Here is a 17,424-nt window from a genome sequence, read left to right as displayed (position 1 = left end):
TTAGATCTCCCCATTCCAGATCTCGTCCATATTTAAATTTTTCCTCCTAATACCTTGATCCTTAGCTCTTCCTTCTCCATTTTCCTTCCAGTCTCTGGTTTTTTTTGTGTGAGTTGACTCTGTTTGTTTCAACATCACTGTGGCTTGGTTCATACCCCGAGGAAAGCCAAATGATGGTTGGGTTGGGTTTGGCTCCCCGTGCTTTTATAAACCATAATTTATGGCTTAGGTTTATGTGGGAGTCAAGCCGCTCTAGATTTGGTGAAATAAACGGCATGTGGTGTAAACCCAACCTTTGTCTCTAGGCCAGGGTTGCCAACTTTGTCTACGTCCATATTGGTGCATTTAAAGCTCCCAGGTTTCTCAGCACTGGCTATGGAAGGCAAGGAATTCTGGGAAATGAAGTCCACACATCTGAATTTTGCTCCCTTACCGGCCCTCTGTAACATAGCCAGTGATGGCCAGGGTACTTGTTTGTCTACCCTTCCTTCCTTCCTTCCTTCCTTCCTTCCTTCCTTCCTTCCTTCCTTCCTTCCTTCCTTCCTTCCTTCCTTCCTCTTGCAATTGCATGCTCTGGAGTAATAATGGCCATCATCAGGAATGGCCCTCCTGAAGGATTAGATAGCTTCATTGCAGGGGGAAAAAGAATTAACGAAGATTCTACAATGCTTCCAGGATCAAATTATGAATTGCTGGGTTATTTGATCCAAAGTGGGGCACTGCAATTCAATGTCGCATGCAATGTTCTCCAACTCATTGGTAAACTAATAAGGGTGCTATTTAGCCTGGAATAAATAGGCTATGGGTCTGATTGTCTTATATTTTCGAATCAATAGTCCTTTTAAGACTCTGAGCTGCCCTCCCTCAATTCTGCTCTTTTCCTATTGTACATCATATCAATGCAGTTTTTTGTCTGCTGGAGTAAATGGAAACGTGCAGAAAAACCCAAGATAGTAGAGAAATGCGTGCGTGTGTGTGTGTGTGTGTGTGTGTTAATGGTGAGTTTTATTTTCATGGATTACTGTTTATTCCCCACCCCACCCCAATTAATTTCTAATTTCACAGATTTTATTTCACAGATCCGTTTTTTTTTTAATTTTGTTGGAAAGTACCATTTCGTATTTCGTATTTTAATCCTGCTTCAGACTGGGCATGGGGGCAGCAACCTCATGCAAATGAATTTCATGCCTCTCCCGAAAATGGAATTCTGCATCCCGTTTTGGTCACCACCGTACATAAAATATGCTGAGACTCTGGAAGGAGTCCAGAGAAGAGCAAGAAAGATGATTAGGGGGCTGGAGAAAACAGGGCAGAGGGAAAATTGGTGGCGTTTGAGGGTTTCTTGAGAAATTGGATTGATTTTACTGGTGTTTCTTGCTTGGCCGCGTCTTTGTACTTCCCCTGTATGGTCTTCAGGCCAAAACAAGAAAAACAATCTTGATAATGAAATTTCTGCTTAAAAAAGGAAAGAAGAAAAAAAATGGGTTTCCACCGATGTGAATTGAGTGAACATTGGGGAAAGGGGGGGTATTTCCCCCCCCCAACAATCCTTTTGCAAGTGCACCACATGTTCTTTCAGGTTTTCCATGTTATCCTCGGGAGAAAAAAGATCAAAGGAAAAAGCTGTTTTGATTGACAGTGACTCCATCCTATGATCTGTCTTTTGTTCTCATCCTGATTACTTCAGGGTCAGGAACCTCATTAGGGTTGGAGATGAGCAAGGGGTTGGGAGGGGTGGGGGTGGGGGTGGGGAGAAGCAAAGTGGGCAGTGGGGAAATGTCAAGAGAAACAGAGAGAGCCAATTTGATTTAGGGGTTAAGGTACCTAGCTAGAGAGCAGGACACCGTGAGTTCTAGTTCTGCCTTAGGCACAAAAGCCAGCTGGGTGACCTTGAGACAGTCACCAGGAGACTGGGAGTTATAGTCCTGCCTTAGGCAGGAAAGGCAACTGTGTGACTTTGAACCAATCAACAGGTGATGGTGAGTTCTAGTCCTACCTTAGGCGTGAAAGCTGTCTGGGTAACTTTGGGCTAGTCACTTTCAGGAAGGGAAGGGAAGGGAGGAAGGGAGGGAGGGAGGAGAGATATTCTCCTGATTGTGCTGAAAATAGTTTTCTTTTGCCAGCAATGCACCTTTGGGCCTGATTCCTTCTTTTCCCCTCTCTCTCTTCTCGTCACAGGAGGACACCATGGAGGTAGAAGAATTCTTGAAAGAAGCCGCTGTCATGAAAGAAATCAAGCATCCAAATTTGGTGCAATTACTGGGTAAGTGACATAAATCCCGAGCACGGCCACGCACACCCAAGACCCTCGCCTGGCCCCGGGTAGGCGAAGGAGCTGCTTGCTGCACCGTAGCTTCACGTCGAGACGATTCAGTTCTTTTGGCAATGGATGACTAAAAAGGAGGAATTTTTTTTTAAAAAAAAGCAGAACAAGGTCTTTAATTAATTCTTCTGAGGTGGCTTTCATCTACGGAAGGCCTGAAGCTTCGGTGTCTTATCTGGGAAGCCCGGCGTCGGGGCCTTCTGGCGTTCAGCTTTTGAAGCCTGACCGAGACAGGAGGCTCTCCCTTTGAGGTGCTGTCTTGACTGACTCCTGTCTGCCTTGCTTGGCAGGGGTCTGCACGAGGGAGCCCCCCTTCTATATCATCACCGAGTTCATGACCTACGGGAATTTGCTGGACTTCTTGCGGGATTGCAACCGGCAAGAGGTGAACGCGGTTGTGCTGCTCTACATGGCCACCCAGATTTCCTCTGCCATGGAGTACCTGGAGAGGAAGAATTTCATCCACAGGTAGGTTGGGCAGAGAATGCCAGCTCCGTTCCCAGACTTCCTTCCTTCCTTCCTTCCTTTCCTTCCTTCCTTCCTTCCTTCCTTCCTTCCTTCCTTCCTTCCTTCCTTCCTTCCTTCCTTCCTTCCTCCCTCCCTCCCTTCCCTTCCCTTCCCTTCCCTTCCCTTCCCTTCACTCCCTCTCCGTCTTCCTCTTCCTCTCCCTTCCAGAATATTCTTCTGGAAGGGCAGGAGGGTGGAAGCAGATCTCACCTCCAACGCCAGATTGTTCCAGGGGCCACAGCAGAAAAAGCCCTTCTCCTCAGTCCTGCCAGCCAAAATTTCTCGACAGCCAGGGGCCCACAGCAAGCCCCTTCGCCTGCACCAAGTGGGACCCGCTCAACCCATTTGGGGCGAGACATCAACTGAAATACCATAGTCGATGGACGCCCCCTCCTTTTATGACCCAAGATGGGCCCAATATGTGAATCTTTGCGTACCTCTACACAATGTCCCACAGCCCTTGGTATCCTTCCAGAGGCAACCTCCTGAATCACGAAGGCTGGCTTTGCATCGGTTTAAAGGGTTCGTAACCCCTGAAAAGTCTCCCCTGACCCATTTGTGTCTTGCACAGCGGAGGTGAGCCGCCGTTCCGGATGCCTTTGTGGTTTTGCAATAAGGCTGGCGGTGAAACTGTCTTCCTCACTCATCACAGCTCTTTGTGAGACAAAGCCCGCCAAGGGCCTCCAGGAACGGCACCAAATTGCCCATAATGACACTCCTGTTCTCCTTCTATTAGAAGACCTTCTCCTTATGAAGTTCTCCATTTTCTTCTCGTCTCTCTCTTTCTCTCTCTCCCTCTCTTATTCTGTCTGGGCTGCCTCTCCCTCCAAAGCTCCTTTGTGATGACGTCCATCCTTCACTCACCTTGTCATCCACGGCTTTCACAATTCTTTATTGTCTGAGCTTTATCTGTCTCCCACTCTCTATTAACCACCTTTGCAAGTCCTGCCCGTCTGGAGGATTTTGACCTTTAAGCGAGCTGCAATTACCGTTAATGCTTTGCATTCTTTGTCTGGGGAAATGGTCTCTGATCGCCCTAATAGCAAAGCCTAGCGGGAGATTCGATCCACTCTTCCATCATGGGGGGGGGGAGTCTCCTTCTTATGTCATTTTCCCCTAACCCCCCCCCCTCGCCAAGATAAATTTGGGACTCTGTTCCACTGGAGGTAGACGCTGCCAAGATGCTTCTCTGTGACTTTGAAAACTGGTATTTGTGAAGCCTGTGTCCTGGGGAGAGTCCCAATTTGAGAAACCCCATAGGTCTCTAGAGCATGCAGAATAACAGAGGTGAAAGGGACCTTGGAGGTCTTCTAGTCCAACCCCCTGCTCAGGCAGGAGACCTTACACCATTCAGAATAACGGAGTTGGAAGGGACCTTGGAGGTCTTCTAGTCCAACCCCCTGCCCAAGCAGGAAACCATTTTATACAAATGTTTGTCCAATCTCTTCTTAAAAACCTGGCCACCCACAACTTCTGGAGGCAGACCGTTCCACCGATTAATTGTCCTAACTGTCAGGAAGCTTCTCCTTAGTTCCAGGCTGCTTCTCTCCTTGATGAGTTTCCATCTCTTGCTTCTTCTCCTGCCTTCAGGCGTTTTGCAGAATAGGTCGGCCCCTTCTCCTATGTGACGGCCCTTCCAATATTGTTACCCTCGTGCTTCTCTTCAGATACAGTAGACGCCCCCAGTTCCTGTAACTGTTCATCGCCATAGTTTATCCTCCAAACCTATTATTATCATGGCTGGGCCTCTCTGCGCTCTTTCTAGGCTCTCAAAATTATTTACGTATCGTGGTGACCAAAACTGGCCACAGTACTCCACGTTGGGTCTTGCCAAGGCTGTACCAAGTAGTACTAGCACTTGATGTGATCTTGAGTCTGTCCTTCTGTTGATGCAGCGTAGGAATGTATGGGCTGTTTTGGCAGCTGCAGCACCCTGCGGGCTGCTATTTAAGTGACGGTCGATTAGGATCCCTAGATCTCTGTCACAAGTCCTGCTGTGGCGCCAGGTACCCCCTATTTGATTTTTCTGGCCTATGTGTAGAACCTTGGATCTGGACATTCTGGAGGAGATAGGGGTATTTTTCTCTGTATTTCGCGTCTTCCGAGCTGCGGTGGTTTTCAAATTCCTACGTCTTCTTGGAGGACCTCAAGCACCTGAGGTTTCACCCTTTGAAGAGGAGCTGTTTCCCGTCAGTGGTGCTACTTTGGAAGAGCAGAAGCTGTGCTTGAACAACGCAGGACAAATTGAAGTGCCCTCGGGGGGATATGTCACTCATGTTGAATGACAGAACTGCCACTTTTTTTGCTCCCGCTTAAGGCAAAGTGGGCTTCTCCGACAGATCTTCTCCCAGTCTGAGAAAAAGCAGAAGCCCTGGATCACAGTGTCCAATTGAATGTGACATAGGGTGGAGAAATATTTTTTCCCCTCTCTCTCTCTTTTATTATGAGGGAGTTTGATCCATTTGTCAATGTTACCTTCTCAATAGAAATAACTTCTTTTATTTATCAACCAGGGTGAGTCCTTGGATCTTTAACACTGTCTCTTTTTTTCTCATGCCTACCTATGTGTCTTATCTCTCTGTCTGTCTAATCTGTCTTTCCACGGATTCTATCCATCTCCTTATCTGTCTGTCAACTAATCCTCCTTCTCCTCCTTTTAGTATAGCCTCCCACTCAAGTGCAATCTACCACATCTATTTATCTCTCCCTGTCTGTCTATTGTCCGTCCATCCATCCATCCATCCATCCATCCATCCATCCATCCATCCTACCCTGTCTCTCTCTAACATTTTTATATCTCCCTGTTTAATGCATCACCTATCCAAACTGCAAATCATGCTACCTGTGTTATCTTTCTACCCTTGGAGATTTTTAAGTTCGGAATTTTTTAAAACTTGTCTCAGCATTGTCTTAATTTGCCTTCGCTCGGCGTGTTCTTAACCTTACTCCTGCTTTCCCTTGGAGTATTTTTTTTTAAGTTGTTTCCCTGGGTCTTCTCTTAACGGCAATCTTCTGCCCTTGCAGAGATCTCGCTGCCCGAAACTGCCTGGTAGGAGAGAATCACCTGGTGAAGGTGGCTGATTTTGGCCTGAGCAGGTTGATGACTGGTGATACTTACACGGCCCACGCTGGAGCTAAGTTCCCTATCAAGTGGACCGCACCGGAAAGCCTCGCTTATAACAAATTCTCCATCAAATCTGATGTCTGGGGTAAGAATACAGAATAAGAGAGTTGGAAGGGACCTTGTGTGCAAGAAAGGCTCAGAGCTACTGAATATAAACAGGGAGCGAGCCACACTCAGTGGCGCTGATGATGTTACCTAGTTGGGCCGTGAAACGTCTGCAAGAAAACCACCAAGCTCAGAGCTATTGTATATAAACAAGGAGCAAGCCTCACTCTCTTCCAATGTTGAGGATGTTACCTAGTTGGGTCAGGAAACATCTTCCAAGTGGAGAGCTACTATATGTAAACAGGGAGGAAGTCATACTCACTAGCATTGATGACGTTGCCTAGTTGGGTCTTGAAATATCCGCAAGAGGACCCCACACCAGCTAATGTCCCCAACTGCTAGCTTACTAACACCTTACTAGGTGGGCCAGCCAAGAAGCCAACTCCTCAGGAGGCTAAAACTACTTTCATTGAGATGTGTTGCTTGCTGATATTCTGCATGCGAAAAGGGTTGTAGTGGCCCAGATCTCTGCCTCTGTTGATTTTTCCCATCCGTCCTCGCAGCTTTTGGTGTCTTGCTTTGGGAAATTGCCACGTACGGCATGTCCCCGTACCCTGGGATTGACCTGTCGCAGGTGTATGAACTTTTGGAGAAGGACTATCGCATGGAGCGCCCGGAGGGCTGTCCCGAAAAAGTCTACGAGCTCATGAGAGAATGTGAGTTTGCGCTCCGCTTCCTTAACCCCCACAGCCCCAAACCTGTCGCTTTTTTATGCCAACCCTTCTGGAGTTCACCCTTGCATTTTTCACCAGTTGCTCCCTCGATCTTCTCTTTAGGCTGGCAGTGGAGCGCTTCAGAGAGGCCTTCCTTTGCTGAAATCCACCAAGCGTTTGAGACGATGTTTCAAGAATCCAGCATTTCAGATGGTGGGTGCCTCCAGATAATTCTTGTTGTTTTTTTTGCAATGGAAAACTTCCTTCCTTCCTTCCTTCCTTCCTTCCTTCCTTCCTTCCTTCCTTCCTTCCTTCCTTCCTTCCTTCCTTCCTTCCCGGAGATGCCACGACATAGATTGTTTATTCTGAGTGCAGAAAGGTAAGTCCTGTCACATCTCTACTTAGAAGCTAATCCTGTACCTGGAATTCTGTCTCAGCTGCTAATATTTGGCTTGCTGTACTGTCTTTCCCTCTTGAGAAAAATCTCGTTACAGGCAGTCCTCAACTGATACAACTTTTTCTTTTACCTCTTCCTTTTCAGAAGTGGAAAAAGAGCTGGGGAAGAAAACGGGGAGGAGCGTGGGCAACCCTTTTTCACAAGCTCCGGAGCTGCCCACGAAAACCAGGTTGTCTCGAAAGATGGCTGAATGGAAGGACGCCGAGAACTTGGAAGCGGTGCCTGTGAAGGGCCCAGCAGAAAGTGGTCAGCTTAATTCTTCTGTGCCGTAATGGGATACTTTCTGAAGGGTGGGCAACCGATGGACGACCACGACAGCTGGGGAATACTGGGAGTTGAAGTCCACACATCTCAAAATAGCCAACATTGAGAAATACTGGTTTAAGGGCTTGCGTTAGGGGCAAGCATTCAGATCCACAACTGTAGGTTTCAAGATAACTACTTTAGTGTATTCAGGCCTGTCATGCAGGCAGTCCTCGACTTAACAACAGTTCATTGAGTGACCGTTTGAAGTCACAACAGCACTGTATAAAAATGACTTACGGTTGTTTTCCACACTGAACAACCATTGCAACCATGGACTACCTCTGTAGGAATCTCCCCAGGCTGACTGGGAATAGATAGATAAGGTTCCAGGGCTCTGTCTCAGATCTTTTGTGGCTGTGCAACGATTCAAGGCTAATTCCCTACTTGATACCCCCCTCCCTGTCCGGTTGGATGATTCACAGCATCTCGCGTCAAAATCTTATCTGTTTTTATTTTGCAGAAAGCACAGAACATGAGCCGGCGGTGTCCCCTGTACTGCCGCGGAAGGAAAGGGCTGTTGCCGATGGGAGTTTAAATGAAGATGACCGTTTGCTCCCGAAAGACAAAAAGACCAATCTTTTCAGTGCTCTGATCAAGAAGAAAAAGAAAACGGCCCCCACCCCTCCGAAGCGGAGCAGTTCGTTCCGGGAAGCGGAGGGCCACCTGGAGCATAAAGGAGTCGGGGAGGATGAGACCAAAGATAGCAGCAATGGGGTCTTGCTCACACAACCTGCTGATCTAGAGGACCGCTCCAGGTTCCCCAACGCCAGCAATGAGGCAACTGGAGTAGCCAATGGGACTGGGAACTCCAATTTGTTGACCCCAAATGTTTGGAAAAAATCGGTGTCCTTGGCCAATAATCGCCCAGGTCCCAGCGAAGAGGACGGTGGCATGATCTCCAGCAAGCGTTTCTTGCGCTCCTGCTCTGCCTCTTGTGTGCCCCACGGGGGCAGGGACAGCGAGTGGAAGTCAGTCACCCTCCCTCGGAACCCACAGTCCGTGGGGAACCCGTTTGACTCGTCAACTTTTGGGGGCCACAAGAGCGAAAAGCCAGCCCTGCCTCGGAAACGAACCAGTGAGGCAAAGGCTGATCCAGTCAACCGGGGAATGGTCGCCTCGGGTCCTCGGTTGCTGAAGAAGAATGAGGAGATGCTGGAAGAGACTTCCAAAGAGGCCATGAGCAGCCCAGGCTCCAGTCCACCCACTCTCACCCCTAAACTCAGCCGGAGGCAGCCTTTGCTCCCTTCTGCTTGTGGAGGTCCATCAATTGAGCAGACCACAGTGGGCAAAGCCACCCTGGGCTTCTTTGCCGGCAAAGCTCTGGGCGAGGAGTCTCGTCTACGCAAGATGAAGCCAGGTCCAGAGAAGGAAAAAGGGAAGCTGTCGAAGCTCAAACCTGCCCCACCTCCTCCGGTCTTGAACTCGGGCAAAAATAGCAAGGGGGGTCTTGGGCCCAGCCACGAAGGACTTGAAGGGTCCCTGGCCAAGGGCAAGCAGACAGTAGTGGCCGCGGAGCCCCCCGTAAATGCTGAGACTCCCAAGTCCAGTTTGTCCACAGAAGGAAGCAAAAAGGCATTGATGACCTCCGTCCCAAAGTCTCCCTCATCTGCCAAATTGCTCTTGATGGCCGGTTCCCCTTCTCCGTCACCCCCCACCATCTCGTCCGCTCTGGCTGCAGACCAGCCCACCTCCACAGCCTTCATCCCTCTCATCTCCACTCGGGTCTCCCTGAGGAAGACCCGCCAACCTCCGGAGAAGATAGCGAGTGGTACCGTCACGAAGGGGACAGTCCTGGAGAGCTCTGAGACACTGCGGAACGCCATCAGCAAGAACTCGGAACAGATGGTCAGCCACAGCGCCGTCCTGGAGGCGGGCAAGAACCTGTACACCTTCTGCGTGAGCTACGTGGACTCAATCCAGCAGATGCGGAATAAGTTTGCTTTCCGAGAGGCCATCAACAAACTGGAGAACAGTCTCAGGGAGCTTCAGATCTGCCCTGCCACGGCTGGTGGAGGTCCTGCCACCACCCCAGATTTTAGCAAGTTGCTCAGCTCAGTCAAAGAAATCAGCGATATTGTTCAGAGGTAGCAGAAGTGGAGAGGCAATCAGTGACCCAATTTTGATGGAGCCAACCCAAGACATTTTGGTTCCCGGGACGGAACAATGGACCCCACTCCTCCGAGAGACAGCACACAGACTTAGCCGTGTGGATTGTATCTTAGTTGTCCTCTGGGGTTGTCCAAAACCATTGGCTTTGAGCGTTCCAGATGTTGCTTTGATTGGACTGCTCTCACCCTCAGGATATACTCATCCTATGCTCCACACAAGCCACCTTGTGAAAGAAGAACCCCTCCCCATACACCTACCTGCCCCCAGTCCATCTCTCTCATTGGGATTTTCCCTCCGTCTCATTCTTAACTCTGGGATGTCCAAGTCTGGTGAAGCTTAACTTGTCAATGTTGCATCCTTTGGGACGTTCTAACTAGTGCTTGCTTGCTTGTAGGGTGAGCTTTGTGTTGAAAGTGGGACACCACTTATCAAGGCCAAATTGATTGCAAGGGTCTCTCTGTGTTGCTTCCTACTTAGCCCTCTTTGCACATTGTCAGGTGCAAAAGATCAGGTTCACAGTGAAGGTTCAATTAAGCTACTCTATTGCTGAAAGCCTCTGTGTAGGAATCTTAGCTAAAGACCAGCACTTGCTAGGAGTTAGATAAGGGTCAGTGAAATTCAAGGGAGTTTGTGGCTACGTAGGGATTCTAGGATGATGCCTCTTTCCACTCCACGCCCCAGGTTCTGCCACTCCTTCTCCTATGCGCATATAAGGATGTCTCACACCCCATCCTCCCTCTAGCATTCGTGTCTCCCTCTTGTATGCTGCAGCCTTGAGTCTGAGATTAGGCAGGGCTCTTGTAGAGGACCAACCAAAGCATCTTCCCTCTCCATATGAACCCCCTCTGATAAAGGAATGACTACTTTAACAATTTCAAGCCCTTCCTTTTCTTTCAAGAAGTAGCCTTGGTTGCTTTGGGCGTGAGGAGCGTCAGTTAAACCTTCCATCCAAAGAGCCTAATTTTGGCCATTGGGGATTTGCACATCTCTCTCTCCTTCTCTCTCTCTCTCTCTCTCTCTCTCTCTCTCTCTCTCTGAGGGAAGGGAAGTTGCCCGCTGCCACTCTGCCCGAATCCATGCCCAACGAGGAGGTCACCCGTTGCTTCTCTGTATGATTCGCTTCATTGGCCTGCAAGGGAATCCCTTTGCACCCTAGTGATCAGTCCTAGCGAAGAAACCATAAAAATACGCTGGGGGTGAGGTTGGGTGGGGTGAACTTAGTCATTCGAAACAAATTTTGGGGATATTTCATGCACTGCCTCCCTTGCCCCAAGCATCTCCACCCATAAACCTTTTTAATTATTATTTCCCCCCCCACAAGCGACGGTTACACAAATGTGGATGCAGTCTTTGCTGGCAAGCTCAGTTTACCAGGCTGCCCTTGTGTCTTGTGCCCAGCCTAACAGGGGGTGGGGTGGGGAATGAAACTGTGATTTAAGCTTTGAAAGAATGGAAGTGAGGGGGGAGATACCCCCAAATTCAGAGTGGGTTGGATATTTCCAGAGGGTACAAATACTTTTGTGAATAGTCTCTCCTTGTAATATAGACTATGTTCATATCTCAGTATTACACCTTTTGTAGACCCTCACTCTGTCTTCATATCTGTAAATAGCTGCAACTTTTTTCTATAATACTCAACAGGGGAGGGATTCCCCCCCTCTTCATCTCTAGCTTATGTTTGCCAAATCCAGGACCTTTAAAAGATCTTTCCATCCATTTTCCTTCTCCTCCTTCTCTTCCTCCACTTTACGTGTGTTCTTTCAAAGGATTCCAGATGGTATTTCTTAGTCTTTGGATTTTTTTTTATTAAAAATAAATTGATGTTCAAGAAAAGAAGAAAGAAGGTCTGTAGCAAGCTGAGTTTCTTGCATTCAGACGGAGCCACGTTGGGGCCTCGGATTGATAGCCTGGCATTTGTCGAGGGCGAAGCGAATTGATGAGAATTTAAAAACGTGTTGAAGCAGACTGGCAGAGAGCTGGGAGCCATCTACAAACACGGTTTAGAGAGAACTAAACCCAGATCAACAAGGTACAGTTCCTGGGTCTGTAGACTGCGATATGGTTAGGATGTTACACATTAGACTCTGAGCACAACAGAAGCGATAAAGGCTGTGGAACCTAAATTGTACGATGAACAGTTGAGGGAACTAGTCCAGGGGTCCTCAACCCTGGCAACTTTAAGACTTGTGGACTTCAGCTCCCAGAATTCCTCAGCCAGCTTGGCTTGTGGCCAAGGTTGAGGACTGCCTGGTCTAGTCTAACGAAGGGAAGGACTGGGGGGACATGATACCTGTCTTCCAATATTTGAGAGGTTGTCAACAGAAAAAGAGGAGATGGACTTACTCTCCAAAGCATTTGAGGACAGGACAAGAAGCAACGGATGGAAGAGAAGCAACCCAGAACTAAGGAGAAATTCCCTGACAGTGAGGACAATTAACCAGTGGAACGACTTGCCTCTGGAAGTTGTGGGTGCTCCATCACTGGAGATTTTTAAAGGAGAGACTGGATATTCATTGGTCCAGAATGGCATAGGGTTTCCCACTTGAGCAGGGGGTTGGCCTAGAAGATCTCCCAAGGTCCCTTCCAATGTCCCATGTTCTAAAAAAATGGTGGGGGGGGAAAGAAAACTAGAATGAGATTTTAAAAAGGGATGGATGGATGGGTGGATAGCTGGGTTTTTCATTTTTTGCATAATACCTAGTTTTTGTCCCTTGTTTTTGGAAGACTGGGAGTTGCAGGCCAGGTAAGGAGAAGAAGAGGCCACAAGGGGAAAAAAATGTCCTCTCCATTAACAGTATTCGGTCACGAAGCCAACCGAATTTCTTTGTCTCCTCATCTTGAATGCCCTGGGTAGCTCCGCAGTCATGTTGTGCATGAAGAGCCTCTGGCTGAAGCTAGCTTGAAAAACAGCCTTTTTTTTCCTTTTTCCTTTTTCTTTTTAAAATAAGCCTTGATTTCTCTTTCGCCAGCCGGTCATAAAAACGATAATTAGCCAACATCCCCTCGGCAGCCTTGTCCTGGCTGATTTACAAGTCCTAGACTTCCGAACACAGTTGGAATTAGCACACCTCCATCACACGGCTGTTAAGTGAATCATTACTTAATGATTTTATGAACTTTTCTGGCACGGTGGTTAAGCGATTCCCCATTGAGGCGGCTTGTTAGAAGCTGGCTGGGAAGGGTTCAAACGACAATCACATGACCCCGGGAGGTTATGACGGTCGTAAGTATAAGGACGAGTCTCGTGTAAGGTGCCTTTTTTCAGCACTTTTCATAATGCCGAATGGTTTCTCAATGAATGGCTGTAACTCGAGGACCTGGTCCTTAGATCTGAGCACTCCTCAGGGCGAAATTTTCTGAGGATGGCCCCAGCCACCAGGGGGGGGGGAAAGGGGGGAATACGGTCAGAAAACCAGCCCAATTCAAACATATAAGCCATGTCCACACCTGTCTAACCCAGTTTGCTGGTTCCCAACTAACAAGGCTTGACTGTGCTGTTCAGCTGTTTCCCAGTGACCCAGTTTAGTAGCTGGAGGGGCGGGGGGGGGTTGACAGGGTTCTCTAGAACTTCATTTCCGTCTTGGAAGGAAAAAGAGGACTTTGAGGGGGCTTCTCCCCCTCCCCCTCCTCCTTTCCTTCCTTTATCCTTCCCCTCCTTCTTTTTCTTCTCTTTCCTTCTCCTTTCTCTCCTCCCTCCCTTTCCTTCCTTCCTTCCCACTTCCTTCTCTCTCTCTCTCTCTCTCTTTCTTTCTCTTTCTTTCTTTCTTTCTTTCTTTCTTTCTTTTTCTTTCTTTCTTTCTTTCTTTCTTTCTTTCTTTCTTTCTTTCTTTCTTTCTTTCTCTCTCTCTCTCTCTCTCTCTCTCTCTTTCTTTCTTTCTTTCTTTCTTTCTTTCTTTCTTTCTTTCTTTCTTTCTTTCTTTCTTTCTTTCTTTCTTTCTTTCCCTCCTCCTCCTCCTCCTCCTTTCATGCTGTTGTCTAATAGAATGGGTGGGACCAAATCCTAACCCAACCGCCCTCTTGAAATGAGTATTTCCTGCCCATTTGTCCGCCTCACGAGCCAGCGAACCACTGGAATATTTCCCATCTCCAGATGCTGCAAGGATTTTTCTTATTAAGACCAGCCCCAATCTTCAATGACGTGATGACTCCTTACGCTTTCAGTATTTGCCCACTGATGAAGAAATCCTGGCTTGGAGGCAACGTGTGCTGTATTCTTGGCCCAAAGCAAGGATCCAGATTCCATTTGCCCTCTCGCCCCTCCTCCCAAGCCCCGAGGAGTCTTAATTAAGCTAGTGCTCCATGAATCTTGGCAAAGTCTTTGTTTATTTGCGCTGCTCTCTCCACGGCTAAGAGAGGCCAGCCGGAGATTTGAAGCTAGCCAATTAGCCTGTTTCTTTTCGAACCGAGTCCAGTTTGCAAACATCTGTTGGTCGCAGCTCGATAGAAAATTGACAGGGCGAGTATTTATGAAGGCACTGAACGCTTGGGGGTGGGGGAAGGAGAAATTAGAAATAAGCAGGCCCAGGAAAGTCGATAAAGTTTCCTGCAGCTTTGCCATTCCAGCAGACTCGGTGCAGAGGCAATTCTTTGAAGTCGGGCAGGAGAGGGAAACTGAGGCTGCAGCGCAGGTTGTGAGGATGTTTCCGCCTTTTGAAAACTGGTCTTATGGACAGGTTGCCTCTAAGTTGCTTTGCTGCTTTGTTGTTGGGGGAAAAAAATCTACATTCTCCTCCTCCTCCTCCTCCTCTTCCTCCTCCTCCTCCCCCTCTTCTTCCTCCCCCCTTTCTCTTGCTCCTGCCCTCCCTTCCCTTCCTTCCCCTTCCCCTCTCTTCCTCCTCTCCCCCTTTCCTGGGAGGTCTTAATAGAAGGGGTGGCACCTGACTCCTGACTGACCCATCCTTAGGTTGCCTTACAATTAAATGACCAGTCACACAGCTTCAGACTTTGTTCTTTCAACTACGTGGCCACTTTGCACAATTTCTGTGGCCTTCTTGTCAATAGGGGCTTCAGCCAACAAACCCTGTTTCATACCCCCCCACCTCCCCGCTGAAACGACGGCTGAATTTCTACCCAATCACAGTTATCCCAGCCCCTTTCTAATTCATCCATGAAACTAAACCGATAACGCCTAGCAAAAAAACGAAGACTTTCCTTAAGAGTTCACCTTCTCAGTGTAGGAAGCCAGGATCACGCCCGTAACTTAATGCAATAAAAAATCAGCCAGTGCATTTGCACAACACGCTAACCGTGGTTAACGCTAGCTATCGATTGCCCTCTGTCTTGTGCAGATCCAACCTTATTGTTTAGATTATCGACCAGCTTATTGCGTGACTTTAAAAAATGGGTTAATCCAAAACTCGGTTTAATGGCGAGGCTTGCTTTCATCTGTGTCTTTTATCCCCTTTTTTTAATTAAAATAATGTTAGGCAACCAAATAGAGAGTCAGCCATGCCTGGCCTCTATCTCTCCCAGTGGACTTCTAAGGAGAGAAATGAAGGGGAGCCCAACTAATGCTGATTCGCCACCCACCCCCCAAAACCACACACACAAACATAGCACTGAATTTGCAAACGCCGCCGCCCTGCCCAGCTCAAGTTGGGCATTTGCATATTTAATTACCTGCATCATCCCTTATTCTGAAAGTTCGTGAACAAAACCACCTTTTTTCATTATCTCCTTTGTTGATGAGTCTCTGGGTTTGCCTGCCTGTGCCCACTCACTTTTTTTGTTATTTATTAGATTTTTATCCCACCTTTATAGGGTAATACAAAGCGGTGAACATGCCTAATACTCCTTCCCCCTGTTTTCTGCACAACAACGTTGTGAGGTGAGTTGGGCTGATAGAGAGGGATCGGCCCAAAGTCACCCAGCCAGCCTTTCATACCTTCTCTGAAAAATTTAGCCTTTTCGTCTCTTGGTTATTAGTTGCCGAAGTTGGGCCAGCAGTTCAAATCTAGCCTCACCTTCCCAACCACGTGTTAAAGGGGCAGAGGCAGTGGGACAGCCCTGTGTTCCCGGGATGGGAGACGACGTAAAAATTGCTCAGCAGTTCTCTCTTCAAAAAAAAAGCTTTTAATAACGTTTCATGACATTTCTGTAATGAAATTGTGGAACCCCCTGCAATCTTCAGATCTGCTGAATTTACAAAGCTGGGACTGTATTAGCTCCTTTGGGCAAAAAAGTGGGCGACAGGCGGTACGTCTCTTAGAGCTTAACCCAGTTTGAGGCAGCAACGATCAAATCTCTAATCCTTCCATCCCCGCCTCTGTTTACTTAGTCAACACCGTCCCATTCTTCACAATTTTTGTCATTTGGTCTTCTTCTCCAGAGGCATGTTAAGCGATTAGCTTTCAGCCACTTTTCCAGTTTGGGAGACAGCAAAAACTGCAAATAGAGATTGCTGCAAGATTCTAAAGAGCGGGAAGGAAGGAGTCGGTCGGATTTAAAATTGTGCTTTGATGCCGGTTCTGTGGTCCGGTGGAAAGATGGGGTGGCCCTAAAAGCATAAAGAGGGCTGTGAATGGAGATTTCGATGGCACACTTATTGTGGGTGCTTCATCCCGGGAGGTTTTCAAAAATAGACCGCACAACCTTTTGCGCAATAAAGTTAAAATAAATGCAGATTTGAAAGAATCGCTTTAGGCATGCCATCCTAAGAAATTTGGAATACAGGCAGTCCTTGACTTGTGACCGCCGTTGAGCCCAAAGTTTCTGCTGCTAAGTGAGAGATTTCTTAAGTGAGTTTTGCCCCATCTTACGGCCTTTCTTGCCACAGTTGTTAAGTGGGTCACTACACTTGTTAAATTAGCAGTGAATCTGGCCTCCCTCATTGACTTTGCTTGTCAGAAGGTCGCAAAAGGGGATCACGTGAGCGTCATGAATGTCTGTAGAAGGGGGGAGGGGGTCACCTTATTCTCCAAAGCACCTGAAGACGGGACACGGAAGAATTCCTGGAAGGTTAGCAAAGAGAGAAGCAACCTGGAATTAAGGAGAAATTTCCTGACAGTGAGAACAATTAACCAGTGGAACTCCTTGCCTCCAGAAGTTGTGGGTGCTCCATCACTGGAGGCTTTTAAGAAGAGACTGGACAAACATTTGTCCAGAATGGTATAGGCCAGGGTTTCCTGCCTGAGCAGGGGGTTGGACTAGATGACCTCCAAGATCCCTTCCAAGCCTATGATTTTATGTTCTAAAAGAACGAAGAGGGGGAGAGAGAACATTGCAAGTGGAGTAAAAATTGACCCCCTGAGAGCCCAGGTCCATTAAAAGCAATTTTTTGATGGACAGCTAGTGGACTCCTTTAAAGCACCTGCCAGCCTTGACAAGCAGAGACAGGAGTGGGCCAGGCCACCCCTCCCGTGGCATCGGATCGCCTGCAGAGAAGCACTGAAAGGGCAGTTGCTTTGCAAGGCTAACACCAGCTACTGACATCCAGAATAATGCCTCTGTGCTAGAAAAGTGCATCCCAGCATTGGTAGGAAAAATCCACTTCTCCTTTCCCTGCCCATTAATGCCCACGTCCCTTCTGCCAGAACTTTCCGTTGACAGCCGCGAGAGCAAGAGAATAATTTCATTTCTTCAGCAGGGGGGCTCAAATTGTCCCCAGCTGGACGGCTTCACCTCTGACAATCCCTCCATCGACACGGGGCAAGCCAGAAAAATAATACGAATTTCATAAAAAGAGCTTTCTTCATCTTTTGTGGCACAGAGAACTCTTCTAGGTCTGGAAATATATATGCATTAATTTGCTTCCCTAGATAATGATCGTATCCAGCTTTATTTCTTTATTTCTTTTCAGGTATAGCAGAAAGGTTAAAAAAAATATAGACAGATGTGCAGA

The 17,424-nt window shown here is 47.8% G+C and overlaps 1 protein-coding gene across 2 annotated transcripts in view; it reads left to right on the top strand.

The window, feature by feature from the left end:
* Window positions 1–12,171, top strand: part of ABL1 (ABL proto-oncogene 1, non-receptor tyrosine kinase) — a 45,411-nt gene extending 33,240 nt beyond the window's left edge. For both annotated transcript variants that reach the window (XM_083375307.1, XM_083375308.1), the window contains exons 5-11: window positions 2,179–2,263; window positions 2,614–2,791; window positions 5,855–6,039; window positions 6,563–6,715; window positions 6,836–6,925; window positions 7,254–7,415; window positions 7,936–12,171. In XM_083375307.1, the coding sequence (XP_083231433.1) occupies window positions 2,179–2,263; window positions 2,614–2,791; window positions 5,855–6,039; window positions 6,563–6,715; window positions 6,836–6,925; window positions 7,254–7,415; window positions 7,936–9,563 (2,481 nt within the window). In that variant the 3' untranslated portion in view covers window positions 9,564–12,171. The remainder of the gene's footprint in view (window positions 1–2,178; window positions 2,264–2,613; window positions 2,792–5,854; window positions 6,040–6,562; window positions 6,716–6,835; window positions 6,926–7,253; window positions 7,416–7,935) is intronic.
* Window positions 12,172–17,424: the final 5,253 nt, after the last annotated feature.

This window comes from Vipera ursinii (genome assembly GCF_947247035.1).
Source record: "Vipera ursinii genome assembly, chromosome: 16".
Classification (NCBI taxonomy): domain Eukaryota; kingdom Metazoa; phylum Chordata; class Lepidosauria; order Squamata; family Viperidae; genus Vipera; species Vipera ursinii.
Note: the sequence above shows the minus strand (reverse complement) of the source record. Positions and strands in the feature narration are given on the sequence as shown.